The sequence below is a fragment of the Lepidothrix coronata genome, unplaced genomic scaffold (assembly GCF_001604755.1).
Source record: "Lepidothrix coronata isolate B3197 unplaced genomic scaffold, Lepidothrix_coronata-1.0 Scaffold46, whole genome shotgun sequence".
Classification (NCBI taxonomy): domain Eukaryota; kingdom Metazoa; phylum Chordata; class Aves; order Passeriformes; family Pipridae; genus Lepidothrix; species Lepidothrix coronata.
The window spans coordinates 2,458,082-2,479,132 of record NW_016690226.1 but is presented as its reverse complement, the minus strand read 5'-3'; the positions used below and the strand labels follow the sequence as shown (position 1 = coordinate 2,479,132).

Below are 21,051 nucleotides of genomic sequence, written 5' to 3'. Positions count from 1 at the left end.
CTTACAGAAAGTAAGAATTTAGCACAAAAAATTGGGAAAAAGCTTACACGTCTTCCCAATTGCATTTATGAGCAGTTCAAATCTAAGAGAAACTGATATGCTGCTGGATGCAGCTCCATACCTGGTGAACCTGTGCCAGCTCTGCCTCTAGCCTTGCTGACCTTCTAATAAAGCCAGTCTTAGTGATAATGCACTTAGGTTTTGGAGCTTTAATCTTGAGCTGGATAACAGAATCTGGGAGAGATGCTTCCAGTTCACACAATCCTAAGATTATAATACAAACAAAGATTATAATACATTCAAAGATTATAATACAATCAGTGATTAAGTAATGGAGTGTTGAGGAGAGACATTTGAGTTTTGTTAATATCTCAAGTAAATATCTCACACAATTAAGTCTTCCAAAATGCCTTACCTGCAAAGGTGTTAAGATAGAAGTTTTTCACCACATAGCAGTCAGAAAAATTGTTGTCTGGGAAAAACCCAATTCTAGACAAAGGTGCGTACGTTTCTGATGAAAAGTCAGTATATTCTTTGATGATATCTCGTCTATCCAGCTTTCCCATCATATTTTTCCTGTTAGCTATCAGTTTCCTGAGCACTGAAAAGGAAATAGTAATGTGAGAAGGTTCATACAAATAGTTCTATAAAAGCCATATCTTTGGAAATTCACGAGAGCTTTTGCTAGATAATACAAAGACGTGACAGACCAAATGCTGGCCATGCATATCAATATTGTGGATGCAATCTGTTTCATTTTGAACAGACTACAACCTCGTGAAAATAGAAATGTCTGAAAACTAAGTCTCATACCCTTCTCTCTCTGTCTTTCAAACTTACTCAATGCACAGTCGTGCTGAATCTTTTTTATTTTCTCTTCTCTAGCCCTCTGGCGATTTTGCCAGAGGTCACACAAGCGCTTGGCATCCACCTTATTCTGATTCTCCTCTCGCCTCTGCAGCATCCTCTTTAAGACTTCCAGTCGAACCTTCTGCAACCTGTAAGGAAAGAAAAGGTCAGGTATTATCTACTGTACTCTGCACTGTTCTGTGCAACACTGTCATCATCAACTCCTACACACCAACGGACTACTTCACAAATAGTTCATAGTGCACATCTCATATTCAGTCTTTCATTTTAAAAAGTGAGTTAAGCATTGGTGAAATGTAAGGCAGTAGCAGTCTCTTAGATTAAGTTTAACGAAAATATCCCTTCCCAAAATCAGGGGATTTTCACAGAAATATAAGGCTTGTTGTACCCTTCAGCCAATCCCCTAAACCTTCTTGCTCCTTTTCTATTCAGCCAAAAATTAAAAGAAATAAAAGAGTATAATTGGACTCCTACTTTTCTATTTCCTGTTCTCTAAAGGCCCACTCCTTCCTTTCCATTTCTTCCATCATTTTCAACCTCTTCGCGGTGTTTGAGGGACTGTCCATGGGTGGAAGAGATGCTTCCCATGCACGTTTTTCCCGGGCGCGGTCAATTATCTCCATCTCTTCTAGTCCTGCTGGTAGCCCCCGGCCTTGCAGGGACAAGAATCATTAGCTCTTTAGGAGAATGGTAAATCCCACAAGTAGCCACCACCAAAAAGTATTAGAGGGCTGGACGGGCACAAGCCCTTGTGTTAAACACAAGAAGAACTGTCAAAAGCCAGAAGTAAATACTTCTAAGGCTGGTAAAATTCTACAGTATGAGGAATGGTAGGGCCTGCAGTTGCCATAGTTCAGTTGACATCAACACTAGCACTTCATTCCTCTACTGCAGGCTGCAAAGGAAGAAAACCTTCCCTAGGAAGACACTTTCTTTGGCATGTCCAGTGTCCATCATCATTGCAGGTGAGACACTGGGAGCTGAGAATCACAGGTATATTCTGGGGCAGCAGTCCTTATACTGTTTTAGGGGGGGTTTTTACTGATATTCAACTCAGAGCAGCTGAAGAACAGTAGGTAAACGGAAAAACTGCTCCTAGTTTGTATTTGTAAAACATGACCTTTTTACACTGAGTGTTCTCAAAACTGTTCATGGAATGCCCCAGAACGGCGCCATTAAGTAGGAAAATATCATACATATTTTAGAAATAGATAAAATAATTGCCTCAAAGGAACACAACAAAGGACTGCCAAAGCTGGCAATAAACTTGAAACCTGACACTGAAAAGAGAAGAACCTCCTCCTAAAGAGGTGACATGATAATTATAATTTATTTTAATTTCACAGCTCACCCCAAGTGAGTGTAGCAAGAGTCAGAAGTTCGGGGACTGAGCCACCGTGAACTATATATTCAGGAGAATAGGGATCCGTCTGGGCTTCACCATCCCTGTAATCTGTTTGAGTACCCAAAGTTCGGAACCTGGGGCCAAAGACGTGGCTGTCTTTTGTAGCTGAATCAACATATGGCTCTGTCCTAAAAAGAGATGCAAGAAGGAAGAACATTCGTCATATTAATTAAAAAACAAGCGAACAAACAAACAAACTCAAAAAACCCCAAGACAAAACAAAACAAAGATAAACCAAAACAGAAACACAACAGTCAGTCAAAGGGAGGATATCCAAATGTGTTTTGTTTTATCTTAACATTGCTCCCATTGATGTTAACTCCATTATCTTTAGTAAAAGCAGACTGAGGCTTCACCGTGTCCTCTGAAACACCCTCCCTAGGTAAACAATCCAGAAATCTTCTGGTTTCAGTGCTCACAATTATTACATATAAATCTTTCCTATGTATCCATTCTAAAGCATTGCCTTTAATGGACACAAAAAGTAACTAATGGTTGACTGTAACATGAAGGACTACTTCAATTTAGCTTACATATTTTTCTTTCCAACAGTTCCAGAATAAAAATTTAATTCTGATATAAGCATGTGCAATTTCCATTGACTCTACTAGGAACTGAATTTTCTTATGCGACCTCAAAATTTGATACCCACATTATACTACTTCATGGATGCTCTACACACTGAACAGTATTGTATCTATCACACAGATTGTAATAAAATACCAGATTTTCCAACAATATTGCTGTACTGGAGAATCTTCTTTGCAACCGTATCTCTTCTAAGATTCAGAGACACTTAGCTTAGGCCTCATAAGCATAAAACACTTGAGGCACATGTCCTTTACTCACAAAGCACTCTTTATATACTACAAGCAAATTCTGAAAAAGTCTATCGCCTGTTTCCTCAATAATTCTCAGTGGTGAACAGACCCTCACCTCTTAAGAAGTTTTTCCCCTCGGTTCACTATGAAAAATACTCGTCACCAGCTAAATAGTTGCCTAGTCTTTTTCTGATGAGATGTGACCCATTACAACAGTAATGTCCAGAAGTCACTACTTACTTTGTTATTTCATAAGCAACATCTAAGGGAACATTTACTGGAAGCGGCTTATCAGAATGGCTGAGAAAGCTGAAAAAAACAGCATGAACGTAAGAGATGAGTGTAAAAGATCATTATGGTTTAGAAAAACTGCAGTCCACTAATTCCAGTGGAGTTACACTGATTTTACAGGTTCTGTAGTTGCATGTTTAAGAATTGTACCTGAATATTAAGTAATTCTTTCATAGCTAAGGAATAACAGAGTAGGATTAAGAATAAGATTCACTAGTAGGATTAAGTGTTACTGTTATGCTAAAGCAGAAAGTAGAACTGCAAAACAAGATAATAATTAAAAATAGTTTTGAGTGTGCTCACAATATTTTGTTCATGTTTCACTAATTAGTTTACTTTTTTCACTTTGAGTTTTTGAGAGGGCAGGTTTGGGTTTTTTAACAACTGCTTGAAACGCTGAAATGAATTCCTACGATTAGCTGATAAGGTAAACTGTTTTGGACTTATCTAATTCGATAGTTTCCTTTTTTGCAATATTTTATGAGGTATTTTGAAAGTAATGGGGCTCAACTAAATATTGATAATTCCTTCACAAGCATTTTTATAGTTTGCATATTGCAGTTCACTATCGATGCCTTTTGGAGACTTTAAAGCTTAATTTCAAATTGCAGAAGATAACATTGTTCTTTTTTTAATTGTTGTTAACGGAGCCATAAAGGACTTCAATTTATTAAACTTGGCAATTTTTTTATATTTAAAGTGGACATAGTGGCCAATAGGTGCTGACTAAAATAGTGAATGTAATTCAAAGTGTATATAACTAAGTCAAGAATGTTTATATGCTAGCTGTTGGTTCAGATCTTGAGTCCATTCCTGACCTGCAGCATTATTCTGGAAGGAGCAGAGCAGTCCTGCAGTAGAGGACACTGATGAAAAGTTAATCACCCATTGCTGTTCCTGGCAAAAACTAGGAGTTAAAAGGTTCCTTCTTAAGAAGACAACTTTCTAGGGGTCTGGAGAACCACAATGGCTTTGTAAGTATCCTCCTTTGCACAGGAGGATCTACAGTCCAAATCTTTCTACAAATAATTATTAAGTACAGAATGTCTGGTATATCTGCCTATCTGGTAAATCAATGGCTGAAAATTTTGGCATAGTGTAAATTTAAAAAAGATCTTGTGATTTAAGATTTGGTTACTATTTAAATTTTCTATATCAGTGATCAAAGAACTGACAGAAAATACAGAAAAAATATTAAAGGCTCTGGCCTTTACTTAGGTGCTCTTTAAACTGCACAAAAGCAAGCTTCTGAACTGTTTTAAACCAGTTCATTCCTTACTGTACAAAATATTTGTAGCGATTCCTTCCATCAACTTCGGGATCTTCATACACAATCTGAGGTATCTGAAGAGAAGACTGAGCTCTGAAAGCCAAAATACAGGATATAATTAAAGAAGTACATTCAGAGTATTTCTGACCTTTTTTCTTTATGCCCTTTTTTTAAATTCTCTCTCTCTCATCTAGTTGCACAATCCAACATGCATCACACTATTGCCCAAAATCCCCATACCTATATAAGCAATTATATTTTGCTTTTTTTTCATATTTACCTATGTAACAAAACAGTTTGACACTTTATGTATATTGCCCACTATGTATTGTCCAGAAATGGTTATTTGCTGCCTTTATTAAAACTTTCTTATGCCCTTATTATGGAAGGGATTGGCCACTTGTATGCACTTGACTTTGTAAAGTAAAACTACTTTTATTGGGAGTGGAGGGAGCAACCTCATTTCCTTAGGAGTTAAATGCTTCCCGTAACACAAAATACGTGTAAAGGAGTAGAATGAGCAAAGGAGAGGACTACCACTTTCTACCTTTGAAAAACAGCTAAATGGATTTTGAGCAAATGTTGAAAATTTTAGAATCAGCACTTTCAATTTGAATTCTCCAATAAAGGAGAAAAATTAGGAATGACAATGTGAATGTTTCAAAACCTATGCTGGAACAACCATATCTTTTGCAAGAATCCTCTTTCTTCATTTTTTTTTCACCATTTTGAAATTCAAATAGGCAGACTTTAATTTTTTCACTATAACACCTTGAAGAGTTTTCTTTAAGGCTTTGGAAGACCATGAGGAAGACCTCATTAAGGCAGTCCGTGAGAGAATGGGAAGAATTGAGTAATTTGAAAGGTATACATGAAGATTGCTATTTGATTTTACAACCACTGCATACTCTTCTTAACCTGCAAGGTGGTTAAAGACACAAAACAGAAGTTCTTCCCAGAGAAGCTGTGGATATCCCATCCCTGGGAGTGTTTAAGGGCAGGCTGGATGGAGCTCTGAGCAACCTGGTCTAGTGAAAGGTGTCCCTGTCCATGGCAGGGGGATTAGATGATCTTTAAGGTCCCTTCCAACCCAGGCCACTGGCAATCCTGAAGGCTGGGTTTTTCCTAAGACCACTTTTGGCAACTTGTAAGACTTCTGACCTTTAGATGTATGGGATTGTGGATGCTGGAGTTGGTTGCTGATGCCTAATTTCACATACAAAGGTATATTTACAGAGATGCAGTTGACAGTACATAACATTGCTTGACAGCTGGGATCAAAACAGAGGATTGCATACTGAGATCAGGCATTGCATTGCATGCTTTCCAAAGACCTCATCTAAGTCCTGCAAACTGCGCTGTGGAATTTGGGGAGCCACAGTACGGTTACCTGCTACAGGAATGCCTAGAGAGAGATACTTCATTAACCTCCCGTGACACACAATTTACTGCCAAGGTAAGTTTAAAGTCATCTCTTCCCAGGGCTTTCAGTCATATCACATAACGAAAGAGAGGGGAGTATTTTGAGATGCAGTGTGGTAACCTGACATACTTGCTCAGCACTAATCAAACTATTATTGTGAAGTTGCGTTTGTAATTCAAATGAGTTAATTGAGCTGATGGCTAGTTTCACTAGCTGACTCTTTAAATATCAGACTGTTGCTCCATCCAGATGGATTTGTGTTTCATTCAGCACAGGTGGGCACTTATTCTTATGATCTAACTTTATTAGCATAAGCTGTTCATCCTATTATGGTATAGTACAGGCACAATGGGAACCCAGGGAAATAGCCCCTTTTATTCCACAGATCCTGCCTCTTGCATGTCCTTGACTTATTCTTGCTGACTTGGCTGAAATAAATGAGCATTTATTCCTGGTAACCTTGCAGAGGCAATGCAACTACTGAGAAGACAGCTGGGAAATATTCTGTCTTCTGTATCAGCAGCGCTGTCAATCAGTGCAGGTTGAAACAGAGGGGATCTATTTCTCATTTTTTTTGTTAATTGCAGGACATTTTGCAAATACATGTTGTTGAAATGTAAATCAATTTTAAAGTAGCACAGATGCCAAATAAGTTGTTACAGAATAACAGGCAAAATATAAGAAGCCACTGAGGTTTCCATGTGCTGGGGACAGTTTGAAATACTGAAAACAGCAGTAAGGAAAAAATACTCTAAAAATACTTTATTATGGAAATAAGAAGAATATGCTTTTGAAACTGAACAAAACCAGGTATGAAATCCACTGTATCACTCTTAAACATCTCTGATTACCATCTGGTATGTGGTAGAACTCAGTTACCAGCAACCCCAGAGCATGCATCATCTGAAAAGCCCATGGTCTAAAGTTAGTTTGTTAAAGCAGAAAAAAACTTTGAAAACAACTACCTAGGCTGATGCCTGCAGTCTTTAATACAGCTGTACGAGGACTTAAAAAAATCATGCGGTGCAGCAAAACATATAAATGTTTTTTTAAATATTTGCTGAATCAGAAGCCCAAATGGTGATGCCAGGAGAAAGTTCAACTAAAAAACCCCTGCACCCAGCATGTGGTGCCCTGATTCAGGCCCCAAAGACTCTTGAATGAACAGCAAAAACAACCTAACCAGTTGCAATTGCACGGGACTAAAATGAAACAGCTCCCACTGAAGTAACACACAAGTCACTGAAATCTTCATAACTCATCTGATCTATAAGAGATAGAAATAACTCTCTTTTCTTTCACTGCAACCACTGCAAAGTAGATAGCACAGGGATGAAGGAATGTGCAACATCCACCCTGTAGGAAACAGATGGGTAACCATACTCCACAACAGCTGCAATCTCTTAATTTCGAGGGAAATATAAGTAGAAGCAAATTGCAGTCATCTCCACTTCAGTGTGCACGGGCTTTTGTTGGTTTTGTTTGTATGTTCATTTTAAATTATCCAACCATAGAACACTTACACAGCAAGCTGCTGAAGAGCCTCCAGGCCCTGCTGAGCCCTCCATCTTCGAGCAATAAATGCAGGCACTGGATCTTTGCCCTTCAGACACAAACTGCAGGCTGGAAAATGAATCAATCCAGTAGCCATACTTCTGAATATAGGTGCTTTTACCTAGTGTTTGTGTGGACACAAAGAAGAGAGGCAGTAATTTAGCTATTTCAAACAGCACTAAAGAGATCAGAATTTCATCCTTCTGTGATTTACAGGACATTTGGGATGGGAAAATAAGGCGGCATACGTATGCTAATGATGTCAGCTGGTTAGATGGTACTTCTCAAGATGTGGAGCATACCAGACTAGCAGCAGATGCACAGATTTGTCTTCCGGCTGTTTTCCAGTGCTAAACTTATACTTAAAATCGAAGGGTCTAACGCTTTGTTACATAAAGAAGTTAGTGTGCAGTAACTGTGAATGTGCAGCAATGTGAACTTCTAGCACATTACCCCATGTAACTCCCTTCTATTTCTAGTGCTCCAGAAATTAAGTAACATATTCCACTTACAGAGTAAAGTTACATTATTTTATGCTGTAACAATTTTAGCATTTGTTAAAAATATCTCAATGGAAGCTAGCACACAAAAAATGATCACATTAAAAATCTACACCCTTCCATTTAAGCACTAATTTCCCTGGGTAGATATGCCTTAAATCACTAAATTTACGGCTGCCAATAAATCTTTGCAATCGTGACTCAAGTGTAAGTGATGTAGCTATATTGGCTTGAGCTTCTGTAAAGACTGAAATAAGAATTGAATCATGAATTGCCCCTTTCATTTCAGTAGGTGCTAACTCAGATGCATACAGGGTAGTGGTGACTTCAAGTGCATCAACTCATTGGAGTCTAAGACAGTATTAGTTGATGAAGATATAGGCACCCTACCATGAGTAGCTGCTTGTTCTGCATGAGACTGCATTTTGTTTTATTTCTCTTCAAAGGGAGTCCAACTTTCGAGCGTTTGGAATAGCCCATCAACTCCTACTACAACCTCTGCCCATCCCATTTTGTGAAGCTACAGATAAAGGTTGAGGTGTTTTGAATTGCGAATTATGCACTTGCCGATTCATTTTAAAACATGATTTATACAAGTTGGAGTCTACCACCATACCCATCCACACCACTACACCTATGAGATGACAACTTCAGTGACAGTATGCCTGCTTACTTTGTCTGACCTGAACTGTTATCACAGCCATACTGTAGCAAGGGTCTCTCTGATGACAGGTAGTGTTCCCAGCTCCATGTGCATGTCTCTCCACAGAGAGGTAGACAAATATGTGGGTTTCTTCACGCAGATATAAGAAAGAGTCTGAGATAATGGAGTAAGAGACATCCAAAAACATTCTTCAAAAACACATTCCTTGACTCCAGTATTGGAAAGCTGTTCAGGGACTTTCTCCTTGCTGTACAGCAATGGAGTTTGAGTTCAGAATATCTGCCCTTGCAGCCTCAGTCAAATGCATAGCTTCAGGAGGACTCTTTGTCTGAAATCCTGTTAATTGTGCAGTTGTACCAAGCCTGTTTTCCTTTGGCACTCTATGTCAATCACTGCTGTCTGAAGGTGCAACTGCAACTCCCACAGAGATGCCCTGGCTGGTTTTAAACCAGCTAGGGGGCAATACTGATAGCAGAGGAGCAACTGAAGTAGAGAGCTAAGCATGGGCTATCTAGATAAGGGCTTAGCTAGAAGTTAAACTGTGCTAAACCAGTATGAAGAATCAGGATGGATTTGCAGTCTTTATAGGCTGCTTAGCTGTTGCTACCTATTTCATTTTAGTCCAAGTACGCAATGTTGATCTGGAGTGTAAGTATACCCCCAGATAAGTGAGGAGGCACCATGTGAAATAACACATTTTAACACCTCTGCTCGGACAACAGCCCAACAACTGTCAAGCTATTTTATTAGATCTAAATAATATATACAAGCTATACTTAACAGCATTTGGAGACAGTCTATTAAAAATACTGACAAACAATTTAGGAAATTACTCAGAACATGAAACTGGGTATTTCTAGGCTCCTGTTACTGAGTCACCCTAGGCCAGCAATCATGGTTACTCTCTCTGTTGTCTTGTTTTATTTAAAACTGCTTCCTTTGCTTTGTGTTTTGCTGTATTAAGGGAGCAGCTCAGGACTGAGATAGAGTTTCTATCCATGTGTATGCATACACAGAAAAATACAAGGTGCACATGTGAGCTGTCTTTGGCCAACACCTACCACTTTATCACCAAGTTGAGTGTGGACATTGACTTTGAATGGTCCTTCTCACTTGACAGTGTGTACAGAGGGTCTGAAAGGTAAGTGAACAAATGGAAGTAGTTACATATTTGAAGAATCAGCACAAATCGTCAGGCTATGCTTCCCTCTTTCGAAGTCTGGCCATAGGACAGTATAAAACAAACCAGGAAAGAAAAAACTGACATACATATCTCTATATCAAAAAAATTCCACCATCACACAAATGAGGGTCAGAGCTGAAGTACTAGGTTCAGTGGAACACGCACTACTAGAAAAATCTACTGGTTTTGGAAGCCCTGCCAACCTAAACAGAAAACGTGAAGACATGAAGCATTAAAAGGTGCAATGGTAATCAATGGAAGTACCATACTCTACATGATGCTCCCCTCTAGGACACAAAGCTGGCTTTGCTTCAAGCCCGCAAATGTTTCATCGCCCCGAGCCTCCCCCGGTAACTTCGCTACTACTGCCGCCAGCTCTACCCCCTTCCCGCTCCCGGGGTGGCACCCACCCGCCCGGCCCCAGCCCTGCCCTGCCCTGCCCTGCCCTGCCCTCCCTGCCGAGCTCAGCGACAGCCCCTCGGCCCCTCCGGCAGGGGAGGCCCGGGCAGAGGCGGGAGGTCCGCCCGGGCAGCACAACCGCTTCCCGGCCCGCGCCGCCCAGCCCCGGCCCCGCCTGACGCGGCCCCGCTCCCGCAGAGGGTGTCGGGCGTGGCCGCGCCGCTCCCGGTACCGTAGCGGCAGCCGGAGGTCCGGCCGGGAGCCCGTCCCCGCGGAGCGGGGCTCGCACGGCTGCCGTTCCCATGGCCACGGCCGGCGGGCGGGGCCGGGAATGTCCCGCCCCCCCGGGACGTTGCTGCGGGAGGGCCGCTCCAGGTCCCTGTGGGCCGTGGTGGTGTCTCTTTGAGGAGGTGGCGCTGCGCCTCGGGGCTTTCCCCCGCCGCGCTGCTGCTCCCGCTCCCTCGCCCGCTCCTGTCCCTCCCGCTCCCTGTGCCGCGGGCTGCCGTTCCTGCTTCCCGCTGAGCCCTCCCGCCTCCATCTTGTGCCGCCGCCGGGGGAGCGGCGCTGGCGCGGGGATCGGGCTGTATATTGAGAGGATGGGGCGCGCTCGAGGGGGGCGGGGAAAGGAAGGACATACATATTTTAGCTTTTTAACAGCTGCTGCTGAAGTTGTTTTATGTGATGCTCCCCAGTCCCCCTGGACTCTCGCTTAGTGCTTAAGAAATACGGTTTAGCAGTTATAGTTAGGGACAGGATTCAAGCCTGGGTATACTTATTCCTGGCTTTGCTTGTTATCACTTAGGACTTCTGCAGCCATAAAGTGGTGAAAGCGAGTCCAGAGAAGGGCAACGAAGCCGGTGAAGGGTCTGGATCACAAATCAGCTGGGGAGCTGAAGTTGTTTACCCTGGGGAAAAGCAGGCTCAGGGAGGACTTTAGCACTCTCCACTACCTGGAAGGAGGTTGTAGCCAAGTGAGAGTCAGTTTCTTCTCCCCGGCAGCTAGCGACAGGATGAGAGGACATAGTCTTAAGCTGCACCACGGGAGGTTTGGGTTGGATATTAGGAGGAATTTCTTCACAGAAAGGGTAATTAAACATTGGAATGGACTGCCCAGTGAGGTGTGGTCACCGTCCCTGGAGGCGTGAAAGAAAAGACTGGACATAGCACTCAGTGCCCTGGTCTAGTTGAGGTGGTGGTGTCCGGTCATGGGTTGGACTCAATGACCTCCAACGTCTTTTCCAACCTAATTGACTCTGTGATTCGGTGAAAATAGGCTTGGTATTTACTGCCCAGAGGGGCTGCATGTATTTTTGTATGTGTAAAGCATCTGGAGAGGCCTGTACAAAGCATTACAAATAAATATTGCCTTTTGCAAAACACTGCTGTTTTCATAAGGAGGAGGCCATCCCCCTCTATGAGAAACCAAGTTGGAAGCTTCTTCATGCTGCATGTTAAAACCAGAAAGGGCTAATGCTTTTGTGAACATAAGGAGATTTGCAGGCAATGCTACCTTGGAATAGGACATAAAAAGCAGTGAAACTGCAAATGGGTCCTGTCCTCTGCCTATAATCTTGAAGCAAATCCCCTATGTTAGTTATGTATAAAACTGTATATCAAAGGGTTATTCACAGCTCGCCATGTCTGACATAGAATTTTGGCCCCTCAGTATCTCATCACAGGAGAGCAACGTTAGGACTGTGGTTCCAAATTCCTTGGCTCTGGGAATTTACTTGTAGACAATTCAACTTTGAATGCTGGTTTACTTTCTTAAAGGCCTATCACTTGCTGGAAGCAACAACTTTGTTAAGTTATTTGGTCAAAATGGGTAAATTGAAGCTGTGGGTCTGAACTAAGAAATGCTGTCACAACTTGAGGTTTTCTGACAGACATATGTAGGATGCGACTTCCCATGATGGATTGATCCATGTCCTGAAGATATCCAGCAGGTTGTAAAGGCCCTCATTTTACTAAAGAGCTTTACAGTGTGACACCTTATTGTAATTATTGACACAGGCAGCAAAAGTCACGTTTTAATAGTTGCCCACCATTTCTTGTGATCGAGTTCAATTTTACTTTCTTGTATCTCATTTCATTAAAACTCCATGATTCCGTGCTGAAATTTTTCCATGCTGAACATCTGCCTTGAGGTAATGAGGTGTGTAAACTGTACTTTGGCCAAAAAGTTATTCTTTGTTGGCTCCACCCTCTCACATTTTTCCACTTTAAGGTTTTCAGAGATGACTGGATACAGGTGGCCCGGACTTCTTTTTTTTTTTGATGGGGAAAGAAACCAGATGGAAACCAAGTTGAGAAGGAACAATGGAACAATTAAATGCATTCTTGAGAGTACTACAAAATGCCAGGGGGTAGCCTAACAGATAAGTGCTCTCTGGAGTTGTGGAAAACTAAAAAGCTGCATTCCCACTATTTAACTGCATTAAATTGGGTTAAATGTAAGATGTTGCTCCCTTTTTCCTTGTTCACCGTCAGCTGCCTGGCCCCGCTGCTTCTGATCTGTCAGTGTTGGCAGCTGAAAGACTATGTAGCGAACCAATTCAGGAGACTGATGTGCCTGAAAACTAATCTGTCAGAAAATAAAAGTTTTCAGGTCACTGCATAGCTGCCTGAAGACTAGTACTCACTCATGGGAGGTGACAGGTATATGTGGCTGGCTGAGCCAAAAAGCTCAAGGTTCAGGTTCATGGAACTTGCTTAGAATGTGTGCATGTAAAATATTGGCTAATTTTTAACTAGTATTTCCAAGAAATCTCTGTGAACTACAGGTGTGGAGAGTGGACAGCCTTACAAGTGTTGAAAGTTGTGTTGATTGTTACTATGTCAAATGTTCTTTGCCTGAAATCATATTCCTGTGGACCTGAAACTGTGTCGAACCTGGCCAGGGCCCCTGGCACACTGGTGTGTGCTGTGGAATACACTGCCATGGCAAAGTGGTGAGGTTTGGTCTGAATCATTCTTTCTTTTATTTATTTATTTTTAATGTAGATCAGCCATGTCCAAAGGAAAAGATCACAAAACACAATAGACTGTGAGAATGTTTGATCCCAGGCATTAAACTTTGGCAACCTAGTCTCTGACCAGCACTTTGGAAAAGGGGCTCAAAGCTTATCTGGCGGGTTAGTCTGTCTGTGTCAGGGACATATCCTGTTGCTCTGGTGAAAGTGAGCTGAAGGCAACTAAACTGTAAGCAATCAAAAAAGATTCCTGTTTCCTACAAAAGAACTTGATTGATGGGCTTTCTCCTCAAACTTGTGGGCCGTAGAGTTGGGTTGGTTTTGTTGGTTTTTTTTTTTTTACTTTTTCATTAATTACTTTTCCAGAGCAAGACTGTGTAGCTGAGCTGAGGTGCTGTCTAGCTGATTATTTTTTTTAATAGCCACTTGGCTCTAGGGGACACCAGGTGCTCAGATGTATGAGTAAAACTGTCCACACCCTTGTGAGTTACTGCTGGATTAACTTTGCCAGTGCATAGCATGTTGCAAAACTGCAGAAAAGTGCACTACTTTAGCTGCCTGTGACAGAGGCTGAGCCAAGTGCATTTTACCTCACATTAACCTTGAGATAAGATGGTGTAATTTGCTGCAAGATGAATTACTGCTACTCTGTTGACGGACTTGTTATGCTGTGATGACTTGCTGATGTGTTTGAACTGTAAAATCAGACAAAGGGAAGTAGAAAATTTAGGCAAGGAAGGCAGGATTAGGCACTAGTTGAGAGCAAATAGTAGCTGGACAAAGAAAATATGGATTGGACATGAAAGCGTAATTTTAGAGGAGAAACCTGACTGGCTGAGCAAAGAAAAATTAGTAGGAGGGTGGGGTGGTAGAGAACCAGCGTGCAGGGGGTGGAGGGAGAGACAAGGTGAGCAGCCAGTAAAGCAGAACTGAAGTGGTCTGGACAAGAAAATGGGAGACCTAGGTGAGGAGCTGAAAATGTGAGGAACGGTGTGGAAAGACAGAATTACAGAGAACATGGCAAAGAAGTTGAGCTAAACAGATGATGAGTCTCTCTACTCTGTTTTCCTTCTGTCCTCTAAAACCTGGGAGGGAACTGGGTTTCTTGTACGTAAATTTTACCCTGCAGTCTACAAAGATTTGTGAGACCCTGGCAAGATGTCATCCATCTGGCTTTAAACTTCATTACATAGATGGTCCTCATCTGCTGTTAGCAGGTGTCAAATGACAGCACTGTTGTGCTGCTGAGTGCATGTGATGCTTCGTGGTGGCATTTTTCTAGTTACTAAAAAAAAAAATCTAAGTTACAGGCAACAAGGTTATAGCATTAAAAGCACTGTTGAGGCTTTGATGGCAGGAAATCCCCAAAGTAATCTATTTAAAATTAGTAACCGTTAGTGTGTCATTTCCCATTTTGCCACAAGATGTCACAATTCTTCCGTGTATGGTCCGGTCCATCCCAGGCTCTAGCCTGGGCGCCGCCAGTTCAGCTCTTGTATTTAAATGTGAAAGGATATAAAATGAATTCGGCGGTTGGACCCATCCAAGGTAATCGCTAATTTCCATTCCCTGTCCGATCTGCACATGATTTACTAACTGTAAATAATAAACACCTTTTTCCAGGTGTGTGGTTCAAAAGAAGCAGGAAAGCAGCAGCAGCAGCACAAGGATGCAGTCAACGTGGTTGCTAGATTTTTAATCCAGAAGAAGGGAGCCTTCCTTCCAGCTCACCAGAAAAGATGGTGTAGGAGAGTGAAGAAGAAGGGAAGAGGAGGAAGATGTGGTCACTATTCCCAACAGAAAACAGAGGTAACTCTCAATAAGATGTGAGAAGACAGATGCTGTGACAGACTATGTTGTGGATTGAGACCTTGTCTCTGTGCTGACCTTTGGCTGTAGTAGGGCATTATATCCACTATGGAATACCTCACTTGTAATTTATAACATCCTTTGTAAAAATGGTTTACTGATGGTGGTAAATGGAACTTTGCAAAGGGAAAGTCTGTGGTTAATTTGTGCCATTTTTACTAAGAGCCTTGCTAAGAGAGGCATCTTCTGGTACAACTGCTGAAATGGTAAAAAAAATAGATGAAAGTCTTTATAGGAGACTTGTTCTCTCTTGCCTTCTTTTTCTTAGTATGACTGTTGGCACATTTCCTGTAGTAAAAGCAATATACAGATGAGGAGAGCTTAAAAAGTCAAAGTTCAAAAAAAATGAAGTAGTAGTACTTTGTGATCACCGTTAAAAGATTCACTTCAAAGCCTGCTGAAAGACTTCTGTAATGGTTTTGATTAACATTTAAAAAATGAAAAAAAGACAGTGGAATTAAGGCAATTTCCAGCCTATGGTTCAGACAAGTCCAATCCGTGGCAAAACCTCAATTTTACCAATATTTCAGGCATTCTCTGAAGGACATTCATGTACATAATTTCATTTGGATGGATCAGCTTTGGATGAGATTCTTAAAGAACAGAGATGACATCTGGATGATTTGCTGGGCTGTAGTCAGGCATGTCAGGGAAATAGTGTCATGTCATGTAGTTAGGCTGCCCAGGGAAGTAGTGGATTCTCCATCCCTGGAGATTTTTAAAAAGAGACTGGATGTGGCACTTAGTGCCATGGTCTAGTAACCGCAGTGGTAGTGGATCAAGGGTTGGACTTTATGATCTCGGAGGTCCCTTCCAACCCAGCTGATTCTATGAGTCTATGATTCTATGTTGTTTCACCTCAGAAGGAAAAGGATCTTGGATTGAACTCCTTAGGAAACCAATGAATTCATGGTGTTCTTACTCCTTTCATGTAATACTCAGTGGAATAAATGTCAATACCATCATGTTTGCTTGCAGGTTTCAAGTTTCAGTGTGTTAAGACACTTTTCTGGGGAGTGAATGTTTGTGCTTGTCTGATCTGAATGGAGCATCAGGGACTCTTGATTTCCTATGATTACTTTAGCCACTCCCTTCGTGGAAATTAAATATCTGGACAGAAGTGCTATGGAGATTCATTTCAGCTTGTTCTTACCATACATACACTTCCATACACTACACTCATATTTACTCTTAAACAATTATTGCACATAATCTTAATCTCATCTATTAAAGCTTTCAAAAAACCCCATTTACTTATCATCCTTTAATTGCAATCCACCTAATGGAGGTCAGGTGAGGGCTGGCACACCTCCAAGGGCCCAGGGGTGGCCTATCAGAAGTAAAAAGGTGAGAAAGCAGTGACAGGACACTCAGGCCATTGGAAGAAAAGAGCTAGAATTGGATGGGGGCTCAACACAGCCCTTTGAAGGACTGAGGAAGGATGCAGAAGTATCACTTCCCTCATGTAAGAAAACAAAGTCTGTGGTCTCTTCTTGAAAGTTCCCCTATCTTTCCCCTCTGTCTTTGCCTGCACCCACATAGTCCTTTCCACATCACTTCCCAGACTCAAATGGTGGAGACTGAACAGAACACAGTACAGGATCTAGAGCATATCACTGGTGTCTTGATACACCAATGGTGAGAACGTGATAAGAGCTCACTGTGTAGCATGTTGATCTGGAAACATCCCCTCTTTGATCCTAAGTCTTTGGATGGACCCCTAGGAGAACCAGACCTTGAAGAATCCATTCTGGGTTTTAAATAAGGGACTGGAGTAGTTAATGATGTGCCTAGTCCAGACAGGATGCATTGAGTAAAATTTATTGTTGCACAGAGTTAAGTACCAAGCCAAGACAGCTAGGTACCAAGTTTGGATAAAATACTGCACAGCATATTGAAAACCAGGGCAAAATAGTCAGGACATGGGCTTGAGCTGAACGTTTAGATGAAATTTTCTTCCATGTAGATGAAGTGTGTTCCCATGTCACTTTTAAAAAAGAAATTGTACTCCAGATACAGATTGTACTGCAGATATCTAGGAAGATGTCAGTGTAAATAGGCTTTCTTGAGAATCCCTGCATATGGAGATGCCCTAATGCTTTTTAAAATTTGACAATTAAGCACTTTATAGTCAAGTCCCATTGATTTTTGGTGGGAAAAAGGATTCTAAAGATCTTGAGAAGGAGATCAGCAAGAAGAAAAGCAGAAGAAAACAAGTCCAAATCAATTAGGTGTTCAAAATTGAAACCTAGTGTGATGACTGATCTCAAAGAAATGGCTTGAAAGTGAATGAATTTTCTACATTATTTAATAACTTTGTGAAAAATAGCTGTGGGGAGTCTAAATGGATTCAGAAGATGTGTGATGTTGCAGCTCTTTACAAGCAACTTGCAGCACTGCACAGCATATGTCTTGATGCAATATTTAAAAGGAGTGAGGTTCTGGAATGTGAGTACATAGAAGCATGCAGCTGCAATCAGTGACATCTCAAATATGGAATGACTCATGTATTTGTAAATACTAACGATTCCTTCCCAACTTCCAGTTAGCTCCCGCAGTTCATTGAGAATGTTAAACTATTTTCTATAGTGGAGCTTCACATTTCATAAAATTAGATCATGAGAGACTTGGATAGATTCAAACAAGCCAGATTTGTCACTGACACAGGCATTAAAATGGCATCCCACCAAGCAGAATGAAATTTTTAACAGCAGCAATACTTAGGGGGAAAAAAAGGACTAATGGAATGTGTGCACTGGAAGAGAAGTGGACCTACAGTATTGCTGCTTCTCAGTTGATTGACAGTTTAACACCATGCACAAGAGTAGCAGAACACTGCCTGTTTTGCAGCAGAACTGATCAAGGTTAGAAGTTTGTATTATGGAGGATTTTACAGAACTACAATGAGATGTTTTTCTTCAATACACAGGCAAGTGGGCTTGGGTTCTAAATGAGGTTTCCTGTGGTGTGTAAGCACAGACCTTAGGCAGCATTTGATTTTTGTGGGGTGACTAAGTGGTCATCTTTGCACGGATGTGGTGGTACAGTGGCTCAGCTGTCTGATTCTGATCGGTTCTGACAATTCATATAGGTCTTTTTGTGGAAATGTGGAAGTCTTACTCTTTCAAGTCATGAGAAGTGAGAATGGAAGAGGTTTCCTCTTTGGAAAGAACTATATAGGCAGCTACCTTGGTTAACTGCAATGCAGGAAAAAAATCTGTAGCAAAACTTACCCTGGCTGATTAGAGTGCATCTGCTTCATGCCTAAGCACTTTTAATCCTGGGCTACTTTTTTTCTGATTTTTACCTGAAAACAGAGAGTCTGACTGCGATATAGGGGCAGACCTTTGCAGATTCATGTGGAGGATTAGTGGAGGATTAGTGATGTTATTTCCCAAATGCAGGTTAGAGTTTTCTGAGTTACTAAATGTAGAGACTGTCAGAAAATATACAGTTGTCTTCTTCAGCCATGCTCTTTTGTTGTGTTGGTAACACATGCAGCCACTGGAGTGCAAACACTTGACCTTTCCTTCTCACCAGTCTGTGCAATGGGATTTATTCCAGAATGCTTGGATTTTCACGGGTGTTCCCTCCACAAAAGGGAGCAGCTGATCAGTCATGCCAGCAAGCACTGAAGTAAGCCTGACCAGGCCTGCAGTGCACATCCAACATCAGCTGCTGCATATCTGCATTTTGGAAGAGCTTCTGTATGTCCATGTCCAGTGTCTAAAGGCTCATAGTTCCTGCTTGCAGTGCATGTGGAACAGGCAGATTACTTTGAGGCATGGTACAAAATGCCAGCTTCCTTCTTTTGCTGTGTTACCAGGGAGATTGCACACTGAATTTGCTGATCTGGATTTTGCAGTGTTGCATGCATGGCATATTCCTAGTCTTGTATGTTTGGATATGCTTTCAATGGACAGTGACAAGAAGGAGCATAACATGAAAATGATGATAGTCGTAATCTTAGCATAAACTGAGGAGAGCTGTGCAGGAAACAATGTGAGAAAGGCATTAATATCCTCTAAGTTTATACCAAAGCCTGTAGGAGGGTCACTTTCCTCTTAACTGTGGAGGGCTAGGCCAGAGTCCTGGTCCCAGCATGAGACCCCAGAATTTCTGGGATGCTGTGGGCTGAGTCCTGCAACGTCAGAGACAGCAGTTCTCATTTTAAGTGGAAAGTGACTGCAATCTTGCAAACTACCTTCCACCTCTAGGCTCTGATGTTCTGAAGATTTGGCTGAATTTCTGGCAAGAGATGCTCTGTTGCAGTACTAGCTTGTAGGGCATTCAAAGAGACAGAAAGGCCTTAAAAGTAATCTTGATTCTGCTCTTGTTTCTCTAAGGGCTTGCTTGCCAGTATGGAGGGAGACTTTCTCCATACTACCTTCCAAGGTGGTCTCTCAGGAGGGGATGGTTCAGTCCTGTGGTACAGAATCCCTGCATACAGAATTCATGCCATAGTCCTGAAACATGGGATTGGCCTCTTCAGTCTGGGGAGGGACTGGCACATTGCCTCTTGAGGTGATTTTAGCCCAGTGAACCCCTTGCCTTTACCTAAAGATGGAGTTTGAAGCTTACAGTCTCTTCCATTGTACTAGACAAGAGCAAATGTCCTTCTATCCTAGCATTCATTCTCTCTCTGGTCACACTGCTGAGCTGGTAGCATTTGGTAGTTGCAGGTCTGCAACTCTGATCAAAAAGAGAAACTCTATCCAGTACTTGGGCAGTTAATATAAGAGGCAGCAGGGCCCTGACAAGTCATCTTGCTCAGAGGTTTGAAGTCCTTTTTTTTCACGTAATCTAAGCATTGACCTAAAACACAGGCAACTTCTTTGACAATCAAACACTGCGTAAGGTTCACTGGGCTGCTGGAGCAGTGGCTGTCTCATGTTTATACCGAGTCAAAGACAAAAATATTTCTCTAGATCATATTGAATAAGTTTCTTTTTTCAAGATGATAGTGGTTCCCAGAATAGGCACTACATGGAAAATACCAAAATACCTTCAGCTCAGTTTCACCATACAAATTTTCCACAGCTTAATTTACCTTCTATCATGTCTGTCGGAAGTGTGGGAAATCTGGAAAACCCCAGACTACCCCAGACTGTTACTTTCAACTGACATTGATAGGGACTTACCCTACCTGTAGTAACAATGAATGTAAATACATTTTTGAGGTTCCTTGAAAAGCCTGTCCGTTTGAGTCTCTCTAACAGACAAGTACTTTTATTTTTGACAACCATTCTTTTAGTGGGCTGAAACTGAAGATACAAGAAGCCAACGGGAATGACTGCAGTGATGTTCTTCAATTCTGATAAAGGGCTGTACAGGGGAAATAATTTGGAAACCCATGACAACTGTGTTGTCTCCCCCTATTTCACCCATTAGTCCTCTAAATCCGGAGCTGTAAATGTCCAGTGCTACCTGATGTCCTTGTACTCTCACATGTGGCACCAGGCTGCCAAATTACATGGCAGATTGAGGGAGGGTCTTTTCTCATTATCTTTTTCAGAGACTGAGATTTTCATTGAATCTCCCCTCCAGGGTACTGGATCTGACAGTTTTCCAGCAGTCTCATCTCAGTAGCCTGCCCTTAGCTATTCCTCTTTGACTGGCACTGATAAATCTGGAAGAGATAAATCTGTTCATTCTGACACATAACTCTCTGACATAATTCTTCTGCCACTGTCAGCAGGCAGAGGAAAAATGGAAAACAGAAAGCACCAAGTTAACAATCAATTCTTATGCACAATGTAATGTCAGAAGAGAAATGGCTGTGATCTCCTCTCTGCACTGCACTCCAAATTGGTGCAGTCAGTATCAAAAT

General features: G+C 41.6%; 1 protein-coding gene across 5 annotated transcripts in view; it reads right to left on the bottom strand.

Moving 5' to 3' along the window:
• The window catches only part of MAATS1 (MYCBP associated and testis expressed 1), a 45,828-nt gene that overhangs the window by 21,292 nt on the left and 3,485 nt on the right, over positions 1 to 21,051 (bottom strand). For 2 of the 5 annotated variants that reach the window (XM_017814823.1, XM_017814824.1), the window contains exons 1-10: positions 10,613 to 10,715; positions 9,860 to 9,932; positions 7,604 to 7,755; positions 4,667 to 4,750; positions 3,337 to 3,405; positions 2,222 to 2,403; positions 1,345 to 1,522; positions 841 to 998; positions 416 to 601; positions 122 to 264 (exon numbers count right to left, since the gene is read on the bottom strand). In XM_017814823.1, coding sequence (XP_017670312.1) covers positions 122 to 264; positions 416 to 601; positions 841 to 998; positions 1,345 to 1,522; positions 2,222 to 2,403; positions 3,337 to 3,405; positions 4,667 to 4,750; positions 7,604 to 7,731 — 1,128 coding nt within the window. In that variant the 5' untranslated portion in view covers positions 7,732 to 7,755; positions 9,860 to 9,932; positions 10,613 to 10,715. Of the gene's footprint in view, positions 1 to 121; positions 265 to 415; positions 602 to 840; positions 999 to 1,344; positions 1,523 to 2,221; positions 2,404 to 3,336; positions 3,406 to 4,666; positions 4,751 to 7,603; positions 7,756 to 9,859; positions 9,933 to 10,391; positions 10,521 to 10,612; positions 10,716 to 21,051 lie in introns of those variants that run through there. The other 3 variants (XM_017814825.1, XM_017814826.1, XM_017814827.1) reach the window with 3 other exon arrangements.